The sequence below is a fragment of the Sebastes fasciatus genome, chromosome 2 (assembly GCF_043250625.1).
Source record: "Sebastes fasciatus isolate fSebFas1 chromosome 2, fSebFas1.pri, whole genome shotgun sequence".
NCBI classification, from domain to species: Eukaryota; Metazoa; Chordata; class Actinopteri; order Perciformes; family Sebastidae; genus Sebastes; species Sebastes fasciatus.
This window is the reverse complement of record NC_133796.1, coordinates 39,653,820-39,676,796: the sequence shown is the minus strand read 5'-3', so window position 1 is coordinate 39,676,796 and position 22,977 is coordinate 39,653,820. Positions and strand designations below refer to the sequence as shown.

Genomic DNA, 22,977 nt, shown 5'->3' with positions numbered 1-22,977 from the left:
CTGAACTGGAAGCTGTCTGTGTAACATGAGATGTATGAGCTTTATAGATGTGGCTGTTGAGTCAAATCCATGCATCTCAAATTTATTGAGATGCGTAAAAATGAACAGAAGAACAGGCTTGAAGTCGGCCGGGACCCCCCACTCAGGAACGAGCTAGAAGTCGGCCAGGACCCCCAACTCAGGAACAAGCTAGAGTCAGGCGGGACCTCCAACTCAAAAGCGGGCTTGAAGTTGGCAGGGACCCTCAACTCAGAAGCAGGCTTGGTGTCGGCCGGGACCCCCGACACCGAAACTGGCGTGATGTCGCCTGGGCAGCTGAGGCTCGGGGTCTTTGGGCAGCTTAGGAGATCGCTGTTTCCGAGACCCACGCTTCCTTCTGGGGGCTCCAACCCCTAGATATCTCAGGGAAATCGGCAGACGAGTGCCCCAGAAAGGGGACTGCTCCAAGTCTACAGGGTCAGGATGAAAGAGGAAGCTAGCCGACTGGGGTGCTAGCTGGAAGCTAGTAGGCAGAGGAGCAGACTGGAAACTAGCAGGTTGAATGCTAGCAGGCTGGAGGCTAGCTGAAGGGGAAGCAGACAGGGAGCTAGTAGACTGGAAATCAAAGGTGTTTTAAAAGTCCTTTACCCACTCAGGCAAGAGCTGCTCAGCCATGGCTTTGAGGAAATCTCCTTGCGTGCTCATGAGATAATGGTTTTCCCTTTCCTCACTACTGGAGGCACCGGAGGGTATAATTCAACTTATAAAATTCCTGGCCAAAAAATCCTTTTGCTGGATCCATCTAGGTCAGTTCGTACTGTCACTATTTTCAGGGAAACAGGTTTGGACCCAAACACAGGTAAGGTCGAGGAGACGGCAGCAGGCAGAGTTCAATGATTTTAATAATGAAAAACTTACAGAGAACACAAATGCAGCCAGCATCATGGCCAACTATAAAAGAGTGGTCCATTTTCCTGCCGCAGAGAGCCAAAGGGGATTGGGGAAGGCTTTGCCCGGCTGGCTGGCTGGCTCCCGTGTCTTCCGTCAAGTGGCCGGCAGCATCGATGGAACCCACATCAGGATCAAGCCACCTGAAGCAAACAAGGAAAACTACTTGAATAGGTACCTTGCATACAAATTGCAACTTCACACAAAGATATAATGGCCTGCTTTAATATAATATCAATGTCAACTATTAGTGAATACATTTTCTTTATTTTTAACAGGAAGCTTTTCCACTCAATTCAGCTGCAGATGATCTGAGACCACAAAGGTCGCTTCCTGAGCACATTCACAGGTATGGATGGGAATGAGTATTGTATCAACAGGTTGATACAATATTGCTTTGAGTCTTAAGATTTGAATAGTATTTTCAAGTGAAATTGTGACCCCAGATTACATTTAATTGGGATTTGTGGTTACTTTTTATTGTTAATTGATTAATTAATTTAAAACATATTCCATAATCATACATCCAACAGAAGTGTTTATGTATCAGGCATTTTTTACATAATCTATTCTTCAACGTGCCAAAATAAAACATTTTAGAGCCTTTTTTAAAATCTTTTAAAAGCCTTCACAATGACCGTTTACAGGACTATCTGGTTCTGTGCATGATGCATGGGTCCTGCGGTGGAGCTCCATTTATGTGCAGCAGCTCTACCCGCCTCCTGGCTGGTGCATCATTGGGGATGGAGGGTACCCATGCCTGGCCAAACCCATGAGCCTGATGACCCCATACAGGGAGCCGGTGCAGAACCCAGTACAGGGGAGGTATAACCGGCATCATTCAAAGGCCAGATGTGTGGTGGAGAGCGCAATTGGGATGATGAAGATCCGGTGGCGCAGCACCTTCCTCAAAGCTCTTGAGGTAAAGGAGAACATAAGATATGTGTAAATGTAACTACATACACAGCAGGTGACTGCTGAGCAGCAGGTAGGGAAAACAAGCATCAAATTGGTACAAAGAAGAACATTTTGAGATAATTAAAAACAGTTAATTTAAGAAATATACTGGCAGCAGCTGTAACGGGTGTGGTATGGACCCAAATGCAGCACAAACACTGGCAGGTAACGTCAATAATATCTTTTATTCACAGCGTACACAGGAACCAGGACAAGCAGGTAAGTAAACTCACGGTACTGTTTTAGATGAAGGCTGGAAGCCTTAAGTCTTTCGGGGGGACCGGGAGCTCGACCAAGGTGGGCCAAACCGGTGTACTAGCGTGAGCCATGTGTGTCCACCAAACAATTCAGCAAGCGTCAGCAGGGATTTAACACACACAATGGCGAGTGTGGCAGCACAAACAAAGTCAATAGTCCACAGTGATCCACAGGGTAACAAACAGGGAAACTCACACTGCAAAACCATCGTCGGAAAAGCACCAAGCAGCCCAGAGGAGCAGACAGAAACCAGGAACGCTGAGGCAGAACTTGTGGTTGGGGACAGAAGGCTGAGGCTATTTCTGGGATTACGACGAGGCAGGTAAGTCAGAGAAAGGCGAGGTTGGTAACGGGAGACCAGTCTTGCATGGGGGCGAAGAACAATCTCTAATATTCATCAGAGACCTCCATGTCTAACTCATCGTCCTCAGTCTCTGGGGGTGTCTCTCCTTCGATGAAGGAGGGGACAGTGTGTCACAGGTAGCACCCCTTGTGGGCGCTGAAGGCTTGGATAGCTGGTCAGGATGACGTTGGTGGAACTCTCAAATGAGCCAGGCATCCAGGATGGGTCATGCCGGGACCCATGACCTTTTCTGGTCGACCAGATCCCTCCCAGTCGACCAGGTTATTGGAGACCCCTCCCACAGAGACGGGAGCAAAGTAGGCGACGAACGGTGTAGGTAAGACCCCCATCGATGAATCGGGGCGGTGGAGGAGGAGGAGCTGTGGGGACCAGAGGGCTTTCACGGACTGGCTTCACCTTGGAAATGTGGAACGTCAGATGGATCCGCATGGAACGGGGTAGCTTGAGCCTTACTGCAGCAGGATTGATGACCTTCTGGATCTCGAAGGGACCAATAAACCTGGGTGCCAACTTCTTAGACTCCACCCGCAAAGGTAGATCACGTGTGGATAGCCACACCCTTTGGCCAGCACGGTAGGTGGGAGCCTCGGTGCGGTGACGGTTGGCTGCCGTGGCGTAGCGGTCGATGGACCGAAGAAGAGTGGCCCTGGCTTGAGGCCAGGTCCTGCGGCAGCGGCGGATGAAGGCCTGGACCAACGGGCAAGAAACCTCCTTTTCCTGGGCCAGGCACAAAGGGGGCTGAAACCCATAAGCACACTGGAAGGGGGAAAGTCCAGTGGCGGAGCTGGTAAGGGTGTTGTAGGTGTATTCAACCGATAACAGCTGTTAGGACGAGGGGTTCTTGGACACCATGCAGCACAGGGCCGTTTCCATCTCTTGATTTTTCCTCTCTGTCTGACTGTTGGACTGAAGATGGAAACCGGACGACAGGCTGACAGTGGCTCCCATCAACGTGCAGAACTCCCTCCAGAATACTGAGGTGAATTGGTACCTCCTAAGGTATGAATGACAACATTATCTGAGATCTGGGAGCGAGCTCTGGAAAAGATCATGAATTTGTTTTTTTTAGCATTAAGAACCAATTTTAAACCACACAAAGAGGCCTGCAGCTGTTGAAAAGCAGTCAGGAGCTCATTAACAGCCTGACTCAGAGAAGAGGCAACTGAGTAGACTATTGTATCATCTGCATAAAGATGCACCTTTGCTGTAAGTATGTCCTTCCCAATGCTATTTATAAAAATAGAAAATAAGACGGGGGCTAGAATTCAACCTTGGGGAACTCCTTTAGAGAGCCCTATGAAGCTTGACTTGTGACCATCTGTATATACACACTGGGTTCTATCTGCAAGGTAGTTTCTGAACCACTCTATAGCGTTTTCACCCACACCGACATCACTGAGTCTACCCAGCAGCAGCTCATGGTCGACAGAACTCTTGGCAAGGGTCGGAAGTTTGGATATAGGGCGGTAGTTGTTTAAGTCTGAAGGGTCCCCACCCTTCAATAAGGGGAGGCGTTCCGCAAAGCTCCTCCCTCATTACCACCATTGAGGTGCCCTTGAGCAAGGACCAAGTGCTGCAGTGGAGCTGCTCAGTGGCCAGCAGATCAGACCGTGGTTGTACTGGGCAGCTTCCAGGTGTGAATGTGTAACTGTGTGAATGTGATCAGGGCGTTCCTGAAAAAGAGAGCATTGCTCTCAGTGAACCTCCCCCTGATTAAATAAAGGTTAAGTATAGAAAACACAGACTCCCAGTATTGGATTAATGTACAGTATGATGGACCACATACTGTAACTGTGCTTCACAGAGACATAATTGTGGACATAAGGAATTATTTTTGCCCTCTTCCCAATATACGGGAAGCGATGTGAGACAAACAGCAGACAAACGACACGCAGAGGCGCACTCTCATACATACACACACACTAACAAATTGGTAAATGTGGGGGGGCTAGGAGTAGGCAGAGGAGAAGAGATGGGTCTTGGGGCCGGACTGAAATAGGGTGAGGGAATCAAAGTCTCTGATGTGTTGTGGGAGGGAGTTCCAAAGCCCGGGAGCTGCCCTGGAGAATGCTCTGTCCACAAAGCTGTGGAGGTTGGACTTGGGGGTGGAAAGTAGACCAGCTGAGGTCCGTGGAGGTTGGTAGGGGGACAGGAGGTCAGAGAGGTAGGGGGGAGCAAGTTGGTGGAGGGTCAGGATTTTGTGCGGATCCGGTGAGGATCATACAGTTGGCATGGTTGAAAATAACTGGAAGGTGCCCAAGCCAAATTTAAAGAGCTCTGAGCACCTGAACCTAATTGCAGACACAACCTCACACAATACCAATTAGGCACTGGAAGGAAATGATCAGGCTTTTTCGTCATATTCTATTTTGGATTAAATTTGGGCAATATTCATGAAAGAAAAATACTAACTGAACAAAATATTGAGAGACAAAGGGTAATATCTTACTTTGATTATCATATAGTCAAGTACAATTTCAACGTAAGACTACTGTATAAAGAGGTACAATCAATCTGGTGTGATTGAAAGTTCTTCATGTAGGCTAATCCATAAAGGGTTGCCATATTTTATAAAAGGTTTAACTCTAATTTCTCAATCACTATCCTCTTCCATTTTAATGCAATACATCTTTTAGCAATGGCTAGTAAAACCTCTGTGAGTTTTGTAGCGAGGCTATATTTAAGATTAGAATTCGTGAAATGACCTTGTTCTCAAGTGAATCCCAGGACCCAATGGAAAGGTAACAAAAATGTGTTTAATACAAAAGGATGTGTCGAAGAGGGAGGTTTCAACAGTAGGACATTTTAACGGCAAAGAATTGCAATTCTACAATTACTGAAATTATGTTTAATTCTAGCGGCGTTTGCTGTAACTCTCCAGCATCGCACCTCCAGTTACACTGCACACGTGTCATACCACCTCTGAATCCCTGGCTGTCTGCCATTGTGATTTCCTCACTATCATTGACATGCCAACCCAGGACGAGCAAAGCACGCTACTTGTTCTATTGTTGGCTGCAAGAACCAACAGAAAAGTCTTCATGTAGGCTACTCACAAGTCTTTTTCAAGGGGGGGTTAGTACACAGCAGGATTCACTTCACACTGAAGCTCAGGATGGACCTGGACAGGCTGTCCATGACCCAATTTCAAACTTGGAAGCTGTAAGTTTGGCATGTTTATGTTGTTTTAGTTACTGTTTATTTAGCAGACCGTTTGCCTGTTAATATTAGCATGTTGCACAGCTAATGTGGCTAGGTTTGATTGTAGGTCTACAGGCTGGAGAAATGTTGTAATGAAACTTTAACCTTAATACAGAGAAAGGCTGTGTTGTTTAGGTTTGATTAACATTAACACCCAGTCGCTAGCTTGCTCAGGCTGGTGGTACGGGAAGCTTGGCTCTCGTAGAAAGAAACATGAGCTAAAATAACATAATTCATATTATGTCTTTAGACTTTTGCGCTGTTTACTGTTACGCAGCAAATCACCAACACACATTCCTTGTGTGTGCTACTAACATTGCTGAGTACTCCCCTTATTCACATGTTGCCGTGTGTATCGGCCGCAATCTCTTGCAACTTATTCCTATTTATTCATTATGTCCTTAAGCATGTTATACTGTGTCAGTCATAATTTATTGTCATTTTATTGCTATATTATTATACTTGGGCTATGCATCTTCTACAGTAGGCCTACAATATTCGAATAATATTCCAACTGGAACATTATAGGGTTAAGATGGTATGTTTGTACATAATGTTAATACTTAAAGTGCTGTTATTTGTAGTATCACTCCATAACATACGCCTATAGCCTGGAATCAACACCGGCCAGACAGACAGACAGGTATACATGCAGAGCTGTGTGAGCTATTCATTCAAGTTTTAGGAGTCCCAGTCAGGATGCTCCTACATATTATACAGATACACATTCTGAATCTCAACAGTGAATAAAAGATACACACTTCGAGCACTGGCTACTAAACAATAAAAAGATTAATGTAGTGAGTGTGTGGGTGAGCAGGGAGAGAGACAGAGTGATGCCAAGAGCTCAGAGGAGACCGCTGTCGATCAGTCTGTGAACGTCTTCTCTGTAACGTTACTTCCCAACCACGAAAAACGATTAAAAGACATTGCAACGTGACTACTTTTTCAGTTTCTTTGTTGTCTTGGGCTAAATAATACGTAAAAGTCTAATATTAGGGTCACTAGCTTTAGCGAACAGCGGGAAAGTGTGTGTGAAGTTACTACGAACTGAGATACTGTCAGCAGCCCTCTGTCTCTCTGAGTCTCACTTGGTTGCCATTTACTTAAATATTGAGTTTACAAGCTTTTTTTTTTACAGACAACACAAGTTGGACTCCAAGTCAAATTCTGTGTAATCAATTTTTTCCTCCATACTTGATAAAAACTGATTTATCATTTTTTCACAGTTTGTAGCTGTTGCCCTAGCCACACATGTAAGATGATGATGTTGTAGTAAACGATAACTTTTCTTCCTGCCATACACCTTGATATTACATGACAGTATATTATAACACTGAATCTGTCATGTTTTACAGGTCATCTGAGTGACCTGATGCTCGGTCCTGAAGCTCCTGTTTGATGAGGTGTTCCTGGAACCACAATGTTCTCCTCACAGCATGAGAAACCATCAGAGGAGAAGCAGCATCAGGAGAGTCTCCGTATCCACGTGAAGATGCGCCACCGTGTCTTGAGAACTCTATTACCAGCTGACACAACTTCACTATGGATGCAGTCATAATAACACATATGGACAGCTCTGACAGTAATCAATATACCATTACTCTGATGACTTTTGTACATTTATCAGGTGTCTTTTACCAGAAATAATTAACTGACTACTATTTCACATCTTCTATTTTCCACTGCCTCACTGATTGTCACTGTACACACATTAGCACCATGCTACATGATACCTCTGTATCTCCCTTGGATGTATGAAGACATTTTATCTCACAACAATTGTTTTCTTCTTCTCTGGGCTCTGTCAGTCATTTCTCACAAATGTTCCTGTAAAGGAAAACGTGAAACAGAGTGTATGTTTACAGTTCAGAGAGTTTATGCATAACGTAAGTACTGAGCTGACGTAACATGTGACAAAGATATAAATAGCATTATTTACTGGAGCAAAAAGCATCGGGAGAACCTGTAATCTTGGCTGTGGATGTTGTTCATTTCTCCCCGATTTCGGATCAGTTTCTTGCTGGAACGTGTGCTGTGAAGTTTTTGGATTACACACTTTTAATCCAGTCATTATTGACTGTTGAATTGCTGATAAACTCCATGAGGCCGTGAATCCCAAGCCCCCAGGAAGAGCGCTAGTTGGTGATCCCAATTTTGGTAGCGGCCAAACGGCGGTACTACAACTTCCGTGTCCGTCACGTGATGCTATTGGGCCCAAAAATACTTTTTTACCATAGACTTACTTTGGGAAAGAGACGTCTGTAACCCAGCGGATAATTTGTTTAAGGGTGAGTCAACTCCCCAGTACGAACACTCTAATAGTCCTTATTTAAATCATTAGGTCCTAAAAGTTGTAAAACGCACTAATAGCTGAATCCAGAGTTATTTCCCTTCTTCCGTTCATGTGAATGAGACCCAGACCGTGTCGACGGCGTGATGTTGGGACCCCGTGGCCGAGTCATGTGACCGAGCAGACGCTACTGTGCATGTTCCATGGGCCCAATGGATGTGGAAGATCGGCGGTAGATCCGAGTTCTTTTCCAGACGGAAGTCAAGCCATTTTGGCTTCATGCACCACTGCGCAACTTTCATAGGAATGAACTGGGCCCCGCCTCCAACACTGTATCCAGTTCTCTTAATACATCCATGGTGAATCCCCATTCCCTGGCTACAGGCAGTGACACAGCTTAGACAGCGATTGATTGACAGCAGAGACCCGGAAATGCTGACCAATCGGAGCAGATTATGAGGGCGACTTAAAGGGACAGGCTCTGAACCAGAACGTTTCAGACAGAGGGTGAAAGAGGCATTATGCAGGCAGACAGTACAAGAAGAATAAAGGTTTTTTTGAGCATTACAGCATGTAAACATGTAGTAGAACATTTTAATATAAATTATGTATGAACCTGAAAATGACCATAATATGTGACCTTTAAATTATTAATAATACATTAATAATTTCAGCACTACATTTGTACCAGTGGTCTTCCAAGATGTTACACACTGGTGGAGCTGGATGTTTCTGAGTTAATAAAGCGTGTTGGCTGCTGTTCAACTGTAACTGTCTGTGTGCGTTTATTCTTTTCTTAAAATTTTTAGGTGAACCCATGAGGAGCTGGTTACAATAGTAAAGTCATAATCTACCTAACGTTACGTTTCAGTGAATGTTCTGCAAGCTAATTATCTAACTTTCACCGTTACAGCCTTCAAGGTTAATGGATTATGCAAGCTAGTTCAAGTGAGAGAGATTAAGTGCATTAACCTGCCCCGCCCCGATTAGTTTCACCTGGTCCTGATTACCCTCCCCCCTTGTGTATTTAGTCCTCGTGCTGCCCCTCGTCTGTTGCCAGTTCGTCTGTTCTTCCAGTCAGCGTTCCAGCCTTTTTGTTCCTTGTGTGCTTTAAACCCCTGCCTGTTTGTACTATGATTTTGCTCAATGTTTTTGGATACCTTTGCATGTTTTGGACTGATAACCTGTGTACCGAACCATTTTACAAGTAAAAACTTTTTATTCTACTTTCCTTGTGTGGAGTTCTGCTTTTGAGTCCTTGTCTGTTGGCCCATTGTGATATAAATGCGCACATCACTCTCTCAATTTACAGTAAAGACACACTTATCATTTCAGCTGTTGTGTGATGCTGCAGGTAGCGTATTTAATAAACTCAATAAAACCCCATCTTGCGTCTACAGCGACATCTGTAGACCGGTTTGACTGTAACGTGGCATGGTAGGAGTAGCATCGCAGGGCAGCGATGTGATCTAATTTGTCTTTATTAAGTCAACCACTGTTACTATTTCTTCTTCTTTTGAATTCATTTTGGAAGATGCCCGTCTGAACTTACTTAGCTTGGGTGGTTGTGTGACACTGCACGCAGTGTGTAATGTATGTTGTGAGAAAGTGTGTGCATGTGGCTGCCTTCTTTCCATGGCTTACTCTGCCTCTAGCCACAGCGGTTCTTGTCTTGATGGCATTAACACACCAGATTACCGGCCTCCCTGAGCCTGAGGCCCAGAGCCAGAGGGAGGCAGGTGTATCAAACAAGCGCTCTGTATTGAAGGCTAATATGTCAAAAAACACTGAACAAAAAGAACATTGCGTCTGTGGCTCGTGTCTAATTTTTAAAGGACATCATCATACAACTGGAGCATTAACAATTAATTGATATCTCTCTCTGCTCATTTTTCTGTCCTTTAAAACTTTTCTCCCCTGCTGGTGAGATCTGTAGTAATGTTGCTCCGTCTCTTGCAGGTCTACAACATGTTCCGCCACCAGAGTCTGGGAGTCAGGATCAACATTCGTGTCACCAAGCTGGTGTTGCTTCACAGTCGCCCAGTAAGCCTGACTTTTCACCCTTTTGACCTCTCTTTAACTCTGCAGACCTGAACAACCTGACACGCTGTGTGTGTGTGTGTGTGTGTGTGTGTGTGTGTGTGTGTGTGTGTGTGTGTGTGTGTGAGGAAGGTCATGCACCTAAGGCGAGACATTCCCTATTTCTCCTTTAAAATGCTCTGTCCTGTTGACTCCATTATAAAGATCCCCTGTCCAAATTAAAGATTTTTAAGTAATCTGCATTCAACACCTTACAACATGAATTCAATCAATCATTCATGAAGGATCAATTGTAATATCTTCGATGGTCCCTTTACTTTTCATTTAGTGCCATCATCTGGTCAAAATTTCATTTTGTTCAACATTTGGTTTATGACCAAAAGCCCACAAAACTGATGGCATACCCATCAGCCTCACCTGTACTTTGTGTTTACTGCTATTTGTTAAATTTGTTTGTGCTCAATGTTAGCATGTTAAAGGGACTGTTTGTAACTTCTTACATGTATAAATCATTGCGGGTCGGTGTTCCATGCGCGCTCACATGTGGCTATGCTGTTCAGACTCAGACTCCAACACAAACTACACGGAAGCACCAAAATCGCAAAGTTCTATCTAGTGAAGCCCGTCTGTTAAACAGTGTTGACTCTTCCTGCTTCGGCCTCCCGACCGCGGTAAGAAGACACAGGGGAGACCGTAGCTTTGGTCTCCAGAACCGGAGTCTCTGCTGTATTCTGCTCCTCTGCCTGCCTTCACTCACACACCGCGCTCGTTCTCACTCTCTCTCTCGCTCCATCTCTACACAATGCAGAAGAGTTAGTTTAGCTCTGAGAATATCTAGGTTGTCTAGAAATAACTGCTGCAGCTCCTCCAGACCAACAGAGGTTTCCCGTGTCTTGAGAAGTGACGGGGCTCCGCAGCGAGAAACGTTATCGTCTCCGACCAAAACTCCGGTGTCTCCCCTGTTCCCTCCGGCCGCGGTCGGGAGGCTGAGGCAGGAAAAGCCAACACTAGGATCAGCATTGATTCATGGAGAGACCTTCGTCTGGTCAGCTAACATTACTGCCAAGCAGGTGAAATATAGAGTGATATTGTGCTTTTAGCTGACGTGTGTCGCCTCACTGTTTTGAGCGATGCTCGTTCATGTCTATGTAGAGCGAGCACAAGCGCGAGCCCGACGCTGACTTTCGTTGACTTAACGGCCACAGGAGTCGCTGTTAACAAGACATTTCTGATTCTTACATAGAGTCCCTTTAACACACCAAACTAATACAATAAACATGCAAAACACTATACCTGCTTAGCATCAGCGTGTTAGCATTGTCATGTGAGCATTTTGGCATTCAGCTCCAAACACAGCTATGTCCAAGTACCTACAGCCTCAGAGAGCCGCTAGCATGGCTGTAGTCTTGTTTTCCTCTCAGTTTCAAACCCTTCTCCTGACAGGAATTGGATCAACCAGCACTGTTGATATGTACCATTACAAAATATACGAGGAAATAGGACTATTTAGAGAAAGTGGAAATTCCTGCATTATGTTTATAGAATTGAAGAATTGTCAAAATGCAATTGTTTTATCAAATAGTTGTTAAATATAGTGTACATATGAAATTGTGTTATTTCTTCTTTTGGAATTCTCTGACAAGCCATGATGAAATGTTACTAACTTTAACTGACTTTTTGCCTGGTTGTTAGTGTATTCAAATAGTGCAGAACATTAATGGAAGCGTTAAAGCAAAAAGGAAACATAATGACAAAGTACCAGGACAGAATGAAGTTAATCTGCTCTGTATCTGTTCTTCAGGAAAAGCTAAAGGTGGGACAGCATGGAGAAAGGTCTCTGGAGAGCTTCTGTCATTGGCAGTATCGAGAGTTTGGGGGGCTGCGCTACCTCGGCAGCAACCACGTTGCTGGTGGAAGGGATGACATTCCACCAGTGGACACTGCTGTGCTGGTCACCAGGTATGTAGCCAATACTTCCTCGAATGAATGACTGGTAATGCATGATGAATGTATTAAATGTGGTCTCTGCCCTCTTGCTTGGACAGCTGCTTTCGTCTTTACTGTTAGTTTGAATGAACTAACATAGACATTCATTCATGATCACTGCACACCTAATCTAATCCTAAACTAGGTCGTAGAGTTGACGTTGATGTGTTAGTTCCTCCGCTGCCTCACTTGGGTGACAGGCTAACATTACTTTAAAAAGCTTTACAGTAAGGCAGTCTTACGGCGTGTCCACACAGGAAACGTCAGGACCGCGTGGCGACTATGGAACCTGTTGTTTTTTATTTCGGCGTCCATGTGAACAGGTTAGAGCAGCCACACAGTCCGCACGCGGCTCAGCTGCGTGTCAGCTGCATCTCTTCTTCTAGAGATTCGAGGTCTCTCCTATTTTTTAACGCGCGCCGTTCGCAGCAACAACAGACAGTGAAAGTGTTAGGCGTGGCTAGTTTAGTGAACCCAAGTGCAGAACACAGAGACTGAGGCAGGTAATAGATGCAATGAAGAATTTATTTACAATACTTAATTAGGATGGTGAGTCTCTTGGTCAGGGGAATGCAGGGGGTTATCCATGAACTGGTCTGAACTGGTCTGAACTGGGATCTTCAGAGAACTGGCGTGACATGGCATCTGGCTTGGTGTTGTGGGAACCTGGGCGGTAGGTAAGAGTGAAGTTAAATCTTCCAAAATACAAAGCCCACCTGGCTTGCCTGGAGTTAAGACGCTTAGCAGATTGGATGTATGAGAGGTTTCTGTGATCAGTCCATACCACAAAATGCTGCTTCGTGCCCTCCAGACAGTGGCACTCAGAAGCATCCACCTCCACGATGAATTGATGTGTTGGGTCAGGTTGGACCAGAATGGGAGCGGAGGCAAAACAGCACTTGAGCTCCTTGAAACAGGCTTCGGCCTCTGAGGTCCAGCAGAAGGGGGACGATATGGAGGTGAGAGCAGGGAAGGGGTCAGCGAGGCAGCTGTAGTTCCTATTGAACCTCCGGTAAAAGTTTGCAAACCCCGAGAAGCGTTGCAGCAGTTTACCACTGAAACCTTGGCTGGGTCCATTTGCACCTCTCCCTGAGCAACAATATCGCCAAGAAAAGAGATTTCAGGGACATGAAATTCACATTTTCCAGCCTTTACAAACAATTTATTCTCCAAGAGACGCTGAAGGACCAAGCGCACATGCTGCTTGTGCTCAGAGGGGGTCTTGGAGAAAATCAGTATGTCATCCAATTAAACAAAAACAAATCTGTTGAGCATGTCCCGGAGGCCATCATTTACTAGGGCCTGGAACACAGCAGGGGCATTAGTCAAACCAGAAGGCATTACCAGATAGTCAAAATGTCCTAGGGGAGTGTTAAAAGCCGTCTTCCATTCATCACCGTCACGGATGCGGACCAGATGGTACGCGTTGCGCAGGTCCAGTTTGGTGAAAACAGTGGCTCCATGGAGAGGGGCAAATGCAGAACTTACTAAAGGTAATGGATATTTGTTTTTAACTGTTATATTGTTTAGACCTCTAAAGTCAATGCAGGGCCTATGGGTTCCATCTTTCTTGCCCACAAAAAAGAAACCAGCGCCTACCGGATAGGAGGTGGGACGAATGATTCCAGCCGCAAGGGGAGTTCTGAATATACTTCTCCATGGCGTCATTCTCTGGTCGGGAGAGGTTGTAGAGACGGCTGTTGGGAAGGCGAGCACCAGACTGCAGGTCTATGGCACAGTCGTAGAGGCGATGAGGTGGCAGAGACGGGGCATGATGTTTGCTAAAGACTGGGGCATGGTCATGATACTCTACTGGGATCAGGGAGAGGTCGGGGGGCTCAAGCGGAATCTGTGTCTCAGTGAAGGTGGGGACAAGGGCAGAATGCAAACAGTTAGAAAGACATAATGTGCTTCAGGAGATTATTTTACCTGCAGCCCAGTCTATGTGGGGATTGTGCTGTTGAAGCCAGGGAATTCCGAGGGACCAGAGGGGGTTTGAGGACAGTCCATGACGTGAAGATTGATTCTTTCTTGACGATTTCCAGATAAACGGAGAATAATGGGAACGGTTTGGTCAGCAATCCGAGCTAGCAGTTTACCATTAAGAGCTTTGGCATCAATAGAGGTGTCTAAAGGCTAGGTCTCGATCTCCATCTGACGTTAAGCAGCGTTTTTACCTCAAACTGGGTGATCAAAAACTTTCTGCATGTCTGTGATGATTGCATCATAGGAAAAACACAGAGCTGACTGGCTCTCCGACACTGCAGATCACAAGGCACGAGCAGATCCTGTCATGGAGTTGATTAGATAAGCTATGCGGGATCGGTCAGTGGCATAGGAGAGGGGCTGCTCTCCAGACACTAATGAACACTGAGTTAGAAAAGCTCTGCAGGAGCCCAGATCTCCATCATATCTTTCAGGGGCAGGAATGAAAGGCTCACGAAAAGCAGGAGTGGGGTTTGAAACTGGACCAGCTGCTGCAGGAGATGGAGACTGAGGTGGAGGGGGGGGGAGCGGGCTGAGTAATCGCTGCCTGGGAGAGTTGAGCTGTGAGAGCTGCCACTTGATTGGAGAGGAGACCGATCTGATTTATCATGGCCTGATTGTTGTCAGTAAGGGTAACAATGCTTTGACAAACTGCAGCACTGGGAGCGAGAAGGGTTGGAGACATACTTTCTAATTTCATCCACCAGCACGCGGATCATCTGGCGTCGCCATTTGGGAGAAGGTCTATGACCATTTGTAATGGCTGAAACTATTTTTGGGGGCATTTTGTCTCATGGCACCTCAAACACGTTAGGCCACATTATTTTTTGTGGATTCACACACTTGAATTACAATATGCTGAAAGGTTCTTATGGATTTTTTGCCCAACGATGTCAAAAAGATATTGCCTACTGCCACTTTAACACTGCCGTTAAGCAGAATAAATATCTGTGCTGGTATCAATGCAGTTATAGTAAAAATATTAAAGATAGACTGAGTTAATTTGCTCTTGTTGCTCTTTCAGGACCGATTTCTGCGTTCATAAAGACGAACCCTGTGACACCGTGGGTGAGTACCACTATGTCTCTCTCTCTCTCACACATACACACACACACTGAAGGAATTCTCCCTCAGAGAATCGTCACCTTCATGCGTGTTGGTTTATCTTCTAGGCAGCTGCAAGCTCAGAGTTAAAATCATAAAAGATTGCAAATTAGGTTACATCAGTATCAATTTATTCCGCAGATATATTCATCAAAGTTGCACAGAGTTATTACAGAAGTTCTGGATTCATCAATGTGTCCCTGATACCATGTAATACAGTGTTCAGTTCGCAGTGAATGAACCCCGAGCTTTGCTATACGTTTACCTTTATACACATTAGCTGACGAACCCTGGGGGAGGGGTCAGGCTTTCTGCAGACCCAGTACTTTTCCATCCTATGTCACAATACATCTTCGTGTCTACCTACATCTGACTCCATCTTACACAACATTGTCTGCATCAAACATCCTGTCCCTTCCCCCATCCGCTTTGTAGCTGTTTCTTTTACCGGCCCACTCAGCATTTCATCACGAGATCATTCATGTGATCATTCTTGCCTCGTCTTACATCAGTCACTTATCTGTAGACAGTCTAAGCCTAGTAGTTAACACCAAACTCGCTAAACTCCCAACATAATTAAGTTTGTTACACAACAACAGTTATATCATGATATATTTCCAACAACACACACACACACACACACACACACACACTCATTGAAGCTGGAAGACCCACTTGTGGGTTCCCTGTCAGCTACAACAGCAACGGAGAGAGTTATGTATAAGACGAGGACGGTGTGCCGGCGTGGTTGCTCCACCGTAGTAGGGGATATGAATGGAAACACATCCAACATGCGTAAAGCACATTCCATTCAATGGCATCAACCAGATGTGCCGATCACCATGGTGACAAGGAAAAAACAAACAACTCCTTATCCCTGCTGATTTCAAGCAGCTTTAAACGCAAATGCAGAATTAGATACAACAATTACAGAAGTAATTGCCATATACACTGGCATATAGCCAAGGCCTTTAAAGTTGATAAAGATAGTTGCTACTGACATTTGTATTGTTTATATTCTAAAATATAGTTGGATAGTTAAAATAAGTGCATGTATTTTGTTCAGTAAGGAGAGAAATAGGATTCCTTCACAGTTGTACACTTTTTGAAGGTAAATATTATTTTATATAAATTGGAGCCTTTGCCGGGGATAAAAATCATTGCCATGAATATACCAGAATACCCCAAATTTCACCATTTAAAAAAAGAAATTCCAGGGGTGGGGGAATGCCCACAGACCCCCTTAGCTGACTTTGCACTTTTGGCGTTTCTAACCACAGACCTAAAGCCAAGTCTTAACTCTCAACCCTTTGAAGAAGTAAGGACTGGCCTCACTCCTAAGCTTTAAAACGCAAAGTGATCCTCACAAAGATACATACACATATATATAAGAGTCCACAGAAAAACATTTCAGGCCATATTTTCATGGTAGCACAACAAGCAGCACAGGTGGGAAGAGAGGTGCAGAACAATGTCTGTGTCTGGCGCAATATCTTTCTGCTGCAAATCTTATGGTTTTAGCAACAACAGCAAACAAAATACAAAATAATCCCTGAAACTTAATTTAACTAATTTAATGAAACCCTCCCCAGCCAGCAAATGCATTTAAAACAGAATTTAAAAAATTTGCGTTATTGTGGTTAAAGCAGGAACGAAATAAATCAATTTGGATTTATATTTAAATGAATATGAGGGAGTCTTACAGTGTCCGTTGTTCTCAGTTGCTTTATACTGTCCTAGTGTAGTGCCCGTTCAAAACATGCCTCAGCATCGGCAGGAGTTGTAGTCGCCTAGGATTATTAGAATTTAGATTAACAAAGGCAAAGAAAAACTCCAAGCAATTAGTCTGTAACTGTAGTCTGCAGTTTTTACTTCTTAGGTTTAAAGGTAATTTCCTTTTTCTTCAGCCTGGTTTCAGTATGATCATCTGTCAATAATGTGCAGTAACAAGCAATACATTAAAAACATAAAAGCATATTTTAGGGGCCCTAGTTAGAGTGCAGATGAATGCAAATGTGTATACACAAACCTATTTGATTGCAGGGTAGAGTGCATTTATTACAGAAAGATTACCTACACAATAAAAAGTTAGATTGAAATTATACATTTTAACAATTTGATCATTGCCCCAACATCTGATAAACCAAAGATGGCACCTATGTGGTGCCTACTCTACAAGACAAAAAAAGGAATTGTGAGGAGGTTGAAATACTGCTCTCTTGTCATGTGTCAAGTGTTCACAACTAATAAGTACCTTTACAACTGGAGTTCTACGAGACAAATAGTGACAAAAAAATTACATCAGCAAGGAGAAAAAGGGCGTTCTCTGCTTCTTTGAAATGTGTCATCATGACCAGCATCGCTGCAAGACCATCGGTGCCCTCTCAGTCCTCCTTCAAGTCTTCTTTCAGGACTGCTTTGACATTCTTCCTCCACTTCATCAGCTGACCTTCTGAAGAACTCCAAGAGCCTCTTCCCCTTTTTGTCCAAGTCTTCATTCAGTCTTGCGTACAGTTCAACACCAGTGAGGGTGGTGAAATGGGAAAGTAAGAACTTCCAAGACAGGAGAAATGGCCACTTCTTACTTATGTCCAGAATGCTGGGGGGTGGGTCTGCATTCAGGTCCTCTCCCTGTTTTGTATATGTGATTGTCATTAGCTCCTTTACCTTCCCTCTCTCAGTTGCCTTTAGCCCCTCTTGACTGAATAGATCCACCATCTCTTTCCTCTTTTCTTCAAGTGATGCTGAGGTTTCCCCATCTGGGTACTCCTGTGGCTGCCAACTAATACACCCATAACTACCAATTCTAGCACGTTTGGCAGTTGACGGCTAGTCATCATCACTTGTCTGAGAGCGTCTGAGCTTCCCCAGATGGGAGAGTGTGTTGCCTCTATTGACATACTCAACTCTGGTCTTGAGCTGATTCAGTAAACTGAAGTATCCGCATCCAATTATTTCTCCCTCCTCAGTTTTATCTAAAAAGCTACCTGGATACTTCTGGGTTATAGCTTTTGCTACTGCTGTGCAGTGTTTGCGTGTCAGCTTCAAGGAGTGTTCTCTCGTGGAATCGACAGTGACTTTCAACATGTGTCATCAATTCAACATCTTCTGCCAGTGGCCTCTCACCAGCATCAATGGCTCTTTTGAGAGTGGGCCTCATTTTTTTCCCATGGCATCTGGAACCTGTCCAACCAAATGCTGTTCTCATACCTACTTGTGTGAGAGAATGTGTGTGTTCTTATAAATCAGTAGGTGTGGCAGCAAACGCTTCAGGGTGTCGAGTCAGGACACTATTTCATGCTCAGGTGTGATTGTAGAAGAATAAGATGCGGAGTCCACGTGTATGGTTACGGCTGTTTATCTCAGCAGATAAAGCAAAAAAAACAATAGTGTGTGGTTCTGTAACAACAAAACACAACAGTAGAGTGATTAGGACTAATAGTGAATAAACATTAGCAACAAAAAGTGAGCCTAAAATAATAACATCTACAAAGAAAAAGGCTTACATACAGAGTTACTAATTATTATTATGTCAGTCTCATATAAATACATTAAACATAACAAACTCATATTTGCATGGACGCATACGAAAAGAAATGTCCAAAGTCCAGCCGTCCTCTCCTCAATTGTGTTTCACTCTCAGTGCTGTATTGGGGAGTCTGTTCAGTGCGGGCACACTGGTGGCACATGCACAGTGCATGATCGGGCACAGGTGATTGGGGGAGGAGACATGCACACTGGTGGCACATGTACAGCGCATGCTCAAGAACAAGAGTTAGTAGGAGGAGGCATGCACAGAGGCATGGCCTTTTTTACACTACTGGTTATTTGGCAGGGAGAAGACACAGTGCTGGAGGAAGCAACAGGTGAAGCTTCAGGTGAAGAGGTGGTCCACTGGGGACTTCTTGGATCTGCATACAAATCAATAAAAGCAGAGAACGAAAAGTATAGTTGATACCTTAATAGTGAGAACATGTGTTTCAGTATTAATGGATTAATTTTCATCAAGATATAATCAACATTTACATATACATGAGATATAAAAATGCAGCTAGATCATTGTACAGGTGAGGTGTTGTTTCCTGCTTTGGCATTTCAGCCTGTCGCACCTCCACCAGTGCCATTTGGTCAGGTCAGCTGCAGGGTCGTCAGCTGGAAACCGCCGTTCACTGATGTTTCACTCCATATGCCAATACATCTCCCGGCGGGGGGCAGTGGCGTATTGGGGATGTCTCCCCGCCACCCCCTGCAGCTGCCTTTACAGGGGTGTTGGACCCAATTACTGTCTTTCCTCTGGAGCAACAGCCAGTAGCTGGCTTTCTCTGCCTCCTCTCCTAGCTCCTTCGCAGCTTTCTGCAGGTTTGACCCCGTCATGCCAGCACCACGGAGCAGTTGGACTACTGCTTTGCTGACAAAGCCCTGGCATCCGACCTCCACGGGATAAACCTTTGCTTTCTAGCCAGCCTCTTGGCATTCCGCCGCCAGCTCTGAGTACTTTAAATGTTTCCTTTCGTGGGCTGCTGTCATGCCCTCTTCCCAGGGGATGGTAAGCTCAATGATGAGGACCCTTCTCTCCACTGCAGACCATGAGACGATGTCTGGCCGGAGCTATACTGACATTCTTGCCCCTTTTGAAGGATTAAATACTTTTTCTGCACTGAATGGGTGTGAGCAGATGTGTAACATCTTCCTCTCCAATGAACTGTAGATCATCTGGCCCTCCCACACCTAAATTGGACACCAACTCACCAACCACTGTTTCCAGTTTCTCTCTATCTAGCTGTGGTAGCGCAGCCTGTATGGCACTCTCAGTGGAGTCCATTATTTGTTTTGTCTTTTACCTGTAACACACAAAATGATTTTTAAAGTTATGCAGTTTCCTTGCACACTGCTTAAAATAGCTGTGCTTGCTTCCAAAGCACAATGTCCACAATCGAATAGTGGACCAAAATGGAGGATGAGCTCCGGATAGCACACAAGGTAATGGTGTTTGGCTTTTAGCAGTTTTCCTGGGAACAAAGTGCTTCTTAGTTGTAGGTATTCCTCAATAAAAATCGTAAAATATGCTACTTGGTTGGTATGGATCTTGGGCGCACATATCAGATCAACAACCTCCCTTAGCTTGAGACACAACTGCCAAACATCGTCTTCGAGTGGAGTTTTGATCCTTTCTCCAACCATTACAGGAAGGAGACGCAAGAGGCACCAGTTTTGAGCAGCATGCCCTCCGAGCTTTTCCCCATCCGGTCTTACCTCACATGGTTTGTTGTTAGCATCACTGCCCTTGTATGGGAAGTTTGCCATTATCCTGTTTAGCTGGCAATAAGTGAACTGTTTCTCAATTGTCACCAAGTGCTTTATGTACATAGCAAGAGCAACAGAAACAATCCTTTCAAACAGGTCATGACCCAAACAGGGAGGGAGGCCTGGCTGGCAAACATGATAATACTTCAGCTGTTTGAAAACTGAGTCAAACTTGACCCCACTGGTAATTTCCTGATGTAATGACGCCTGTGCCACACAGTTGTTCTAAGTCTCTACTAATCTAACAGTACCTGATTTTGTGGGTGTTCGCTGGAAGGTTTCCCGGTCTATGAGGCAATACCTGCAACAATATCTGCTTCTACTGAAGTTTTCAGTGAAACCTCCAATGCAGTGTGACCCTAGATTGTCCCCAGTTATAGCAATCACAGTACCCCTCACAGTGTTCCCATCAGGACTATGCATTCCTGTTTCTTCCATTTCTTTCAAGTCACTAGCTGTAGCAGAAAAGACCTTTTCTTGGCCAAAAAAATTTAAGTCCTCCTCCCTGCACAACAAGACTAGCTGTATTGATAAAACCTGTTTATTTCTAATCATATCAAAAACAATACATGGATCCCAACTTTGATCCAACTTAATAATTTGGTTTTCTTTACAATGAGTTTTACCTGCTCACAGAGCCATACTAGCATCTAGACACTATTATTTTACCTGGTTGTCAGTTGAGGTGTAGCGTGTTATCAAAAAGGGCCACCTGCACCCTAGGAATGGAAGTGAGAGGAGGTATGACAGTGTGTTCCTTGTTAAATCATCAGTTAATGTCAAACATAACAACACGATTGTAACTTATTAAGCTCACTGTCATGTCATTGTGTTACAGGTATTGCTTATCTGGGGGGTGTCTGCAGTGCCAGGAAGAAGTGTGTGTTAGCAGAGGACAATGGACTCAATTTGGCCTTCACCATTGCTCACGAGCTGGGACACAAGTAAGTTTCACTGTCCTCAAGTTTTAAACGGGTGTATTTGGACAATATATCATGTTATTATACTGCTCCGTTTTGTCCGTGTTGCTGTTTTGAGAATGCTGTGAAAGTGTTCATGGTTTACAAGTCCAGAGTGTGGAGGAAGTGCAAGGTACCATGTTGATAAGGCAAACACATTATTCTAATAAAAAGCTACTTTAAGTTAAACATCAATTTACTCTTCATTTAGTCTTCAGTCTCTCATTCAGTCTAATTCTGTTGGGATTTGGATGCAGGTCTCTATATTGGCTTTACAGTTCACCGGCCAAATCACCTGCCAAATTAACTGAATTGTTCCTTGGTTCACACCCTATCTATCTACCAAATGGAAATATGTTCCTACTTTGACATATCAGAGACACTAACAGGGATCATATTTGAGAGTATATCCAATGTGGAGTTCAGTATAGACCTTGTTCCACCTCACCACGTCCACAGACCCAGACAGACCCAGCTCTCCGAAACCCATAGCTACTGTATGTGAGCAGTGTGGAGTGAAGGTTGAACACCTTTGCTTTTTTCAGTGTTGGAGACTCTCACTGAAGCATCACAAGCAAGCTGTATAAGGATATTATCTGGAGGGATTTGACTGCTGGACAGGTTTTCTGTGTCTTTTGACCACAAACAGTCAGTGGACGAGTTCCCTGACTGATGTTTGCTGTGACAACAAGCACTACCTTGGCGTGACAATTCAAACAGACTGATTTCTAAACTTACCAGACACTCAGGTATATCTTCTTTTCATCATTTTGCTCTTTTCTATCTACACATTCACAGATACATAAAAATTTGAATGATCGCAAATAAAACATTGCCCTCGAGTAAATTCGCTTCTGCTCATCTCTATTTACATCATTTTGTTTGCATTTATGCCACTTCTACTTCCGTATACTTTTTCTGAGTGTGCCATAGGGGTGTCAGGAGAACCGATACTTCGGTACCAAGTCGATGCCAAAATTCAAGAAATGTGACGGTACTCGTTTTCTACAGTACCGAAGGTACCGTACGATGCCTGCAGGGTCCGAAATTAACACCCGCCAAGCACCAAATGCGGCTGATTCTGTCCTCTGCTCTCTGTGTCGGAGTTTGAAACACACACACATACAACAGCGCAAAATTCACCCAAAAATCACATTCACACGGGCCAGTGAAATGGGGAAGGCGAGGTGGAGTGCGGACCATGCTGTGGAGACATCCATTCAATGGATTTTAACAGCTGCAGGCTGTACAGTGTCGTCCTGTCCTTTAACCATTATGTCGATATCCCTAAAGAGAAAAGAAAATGTTTTGGACTTGCGTTATGGAAACATACAAAACGCTTACACCGCTCATGTCCAGCCACCGCTGGGCTCCGATAACCATAACATTGTTTTTCTGTTTCCACAATGCACATAAGCACTGTAATGCCATAAACCAATCACCAACTGCATCAACAGGTAGTTGGAGGACACAATTACAAAGCTGCAGGGGTCCCCCGCTGCACCAACTGGAGTATTTTTGACAGCAATCTGAATGTGAGAGTCAAGACAATCACAGATTACATCAAGTTTTGCATGGCGACTACCGTCCGAGCCAAA

The 22,977-nt window shown here is 44.5% G+C and overlaps 1 protein-coding gene across 3 annotated transcripts in view; it reads left to right on the top strand.

Annotated features, from left to right (window-relative positions):
• The window catches only part of adamts17 (ADAM metallopeptidase with thrombospondin type 1 motif, 17), a 98,853-nt gene that overhangs the window by 36,414 nt on the left and 39,462 nt on the right, over positions 1 to 22,977 (top strand). For 2 of the 3 annotated variants that reach the window (XM_074623643.1, XM_074623650.1), the window contains 4 exons: positions 9,960 to 10,043; positions 11,842 to 11,999; positions 15,037 to 15,080; positions 21,259 to 21,364. In XM_074623643.1, coding sequence (XP_074479744.1) covers positions 9,960 to 10,043; positions 11,842 to 11,999; positions 15,037 to 15,080; positions 21,259 to 21,364 — 392 coding nt within the window. Of the gene's footprint in view, positions 1 to 1,147; positions 1,277 to 1,574; positions 1,850 to 9,959; positions 10,044 to 11,841; positions 12,000 to 15,036; positions 15,081 to 21,258; positions 21,365 to 22,977 lie in introns of those variants that run through there. The other variant, XM_074623659.1, reaches the window with a different exon arrangement.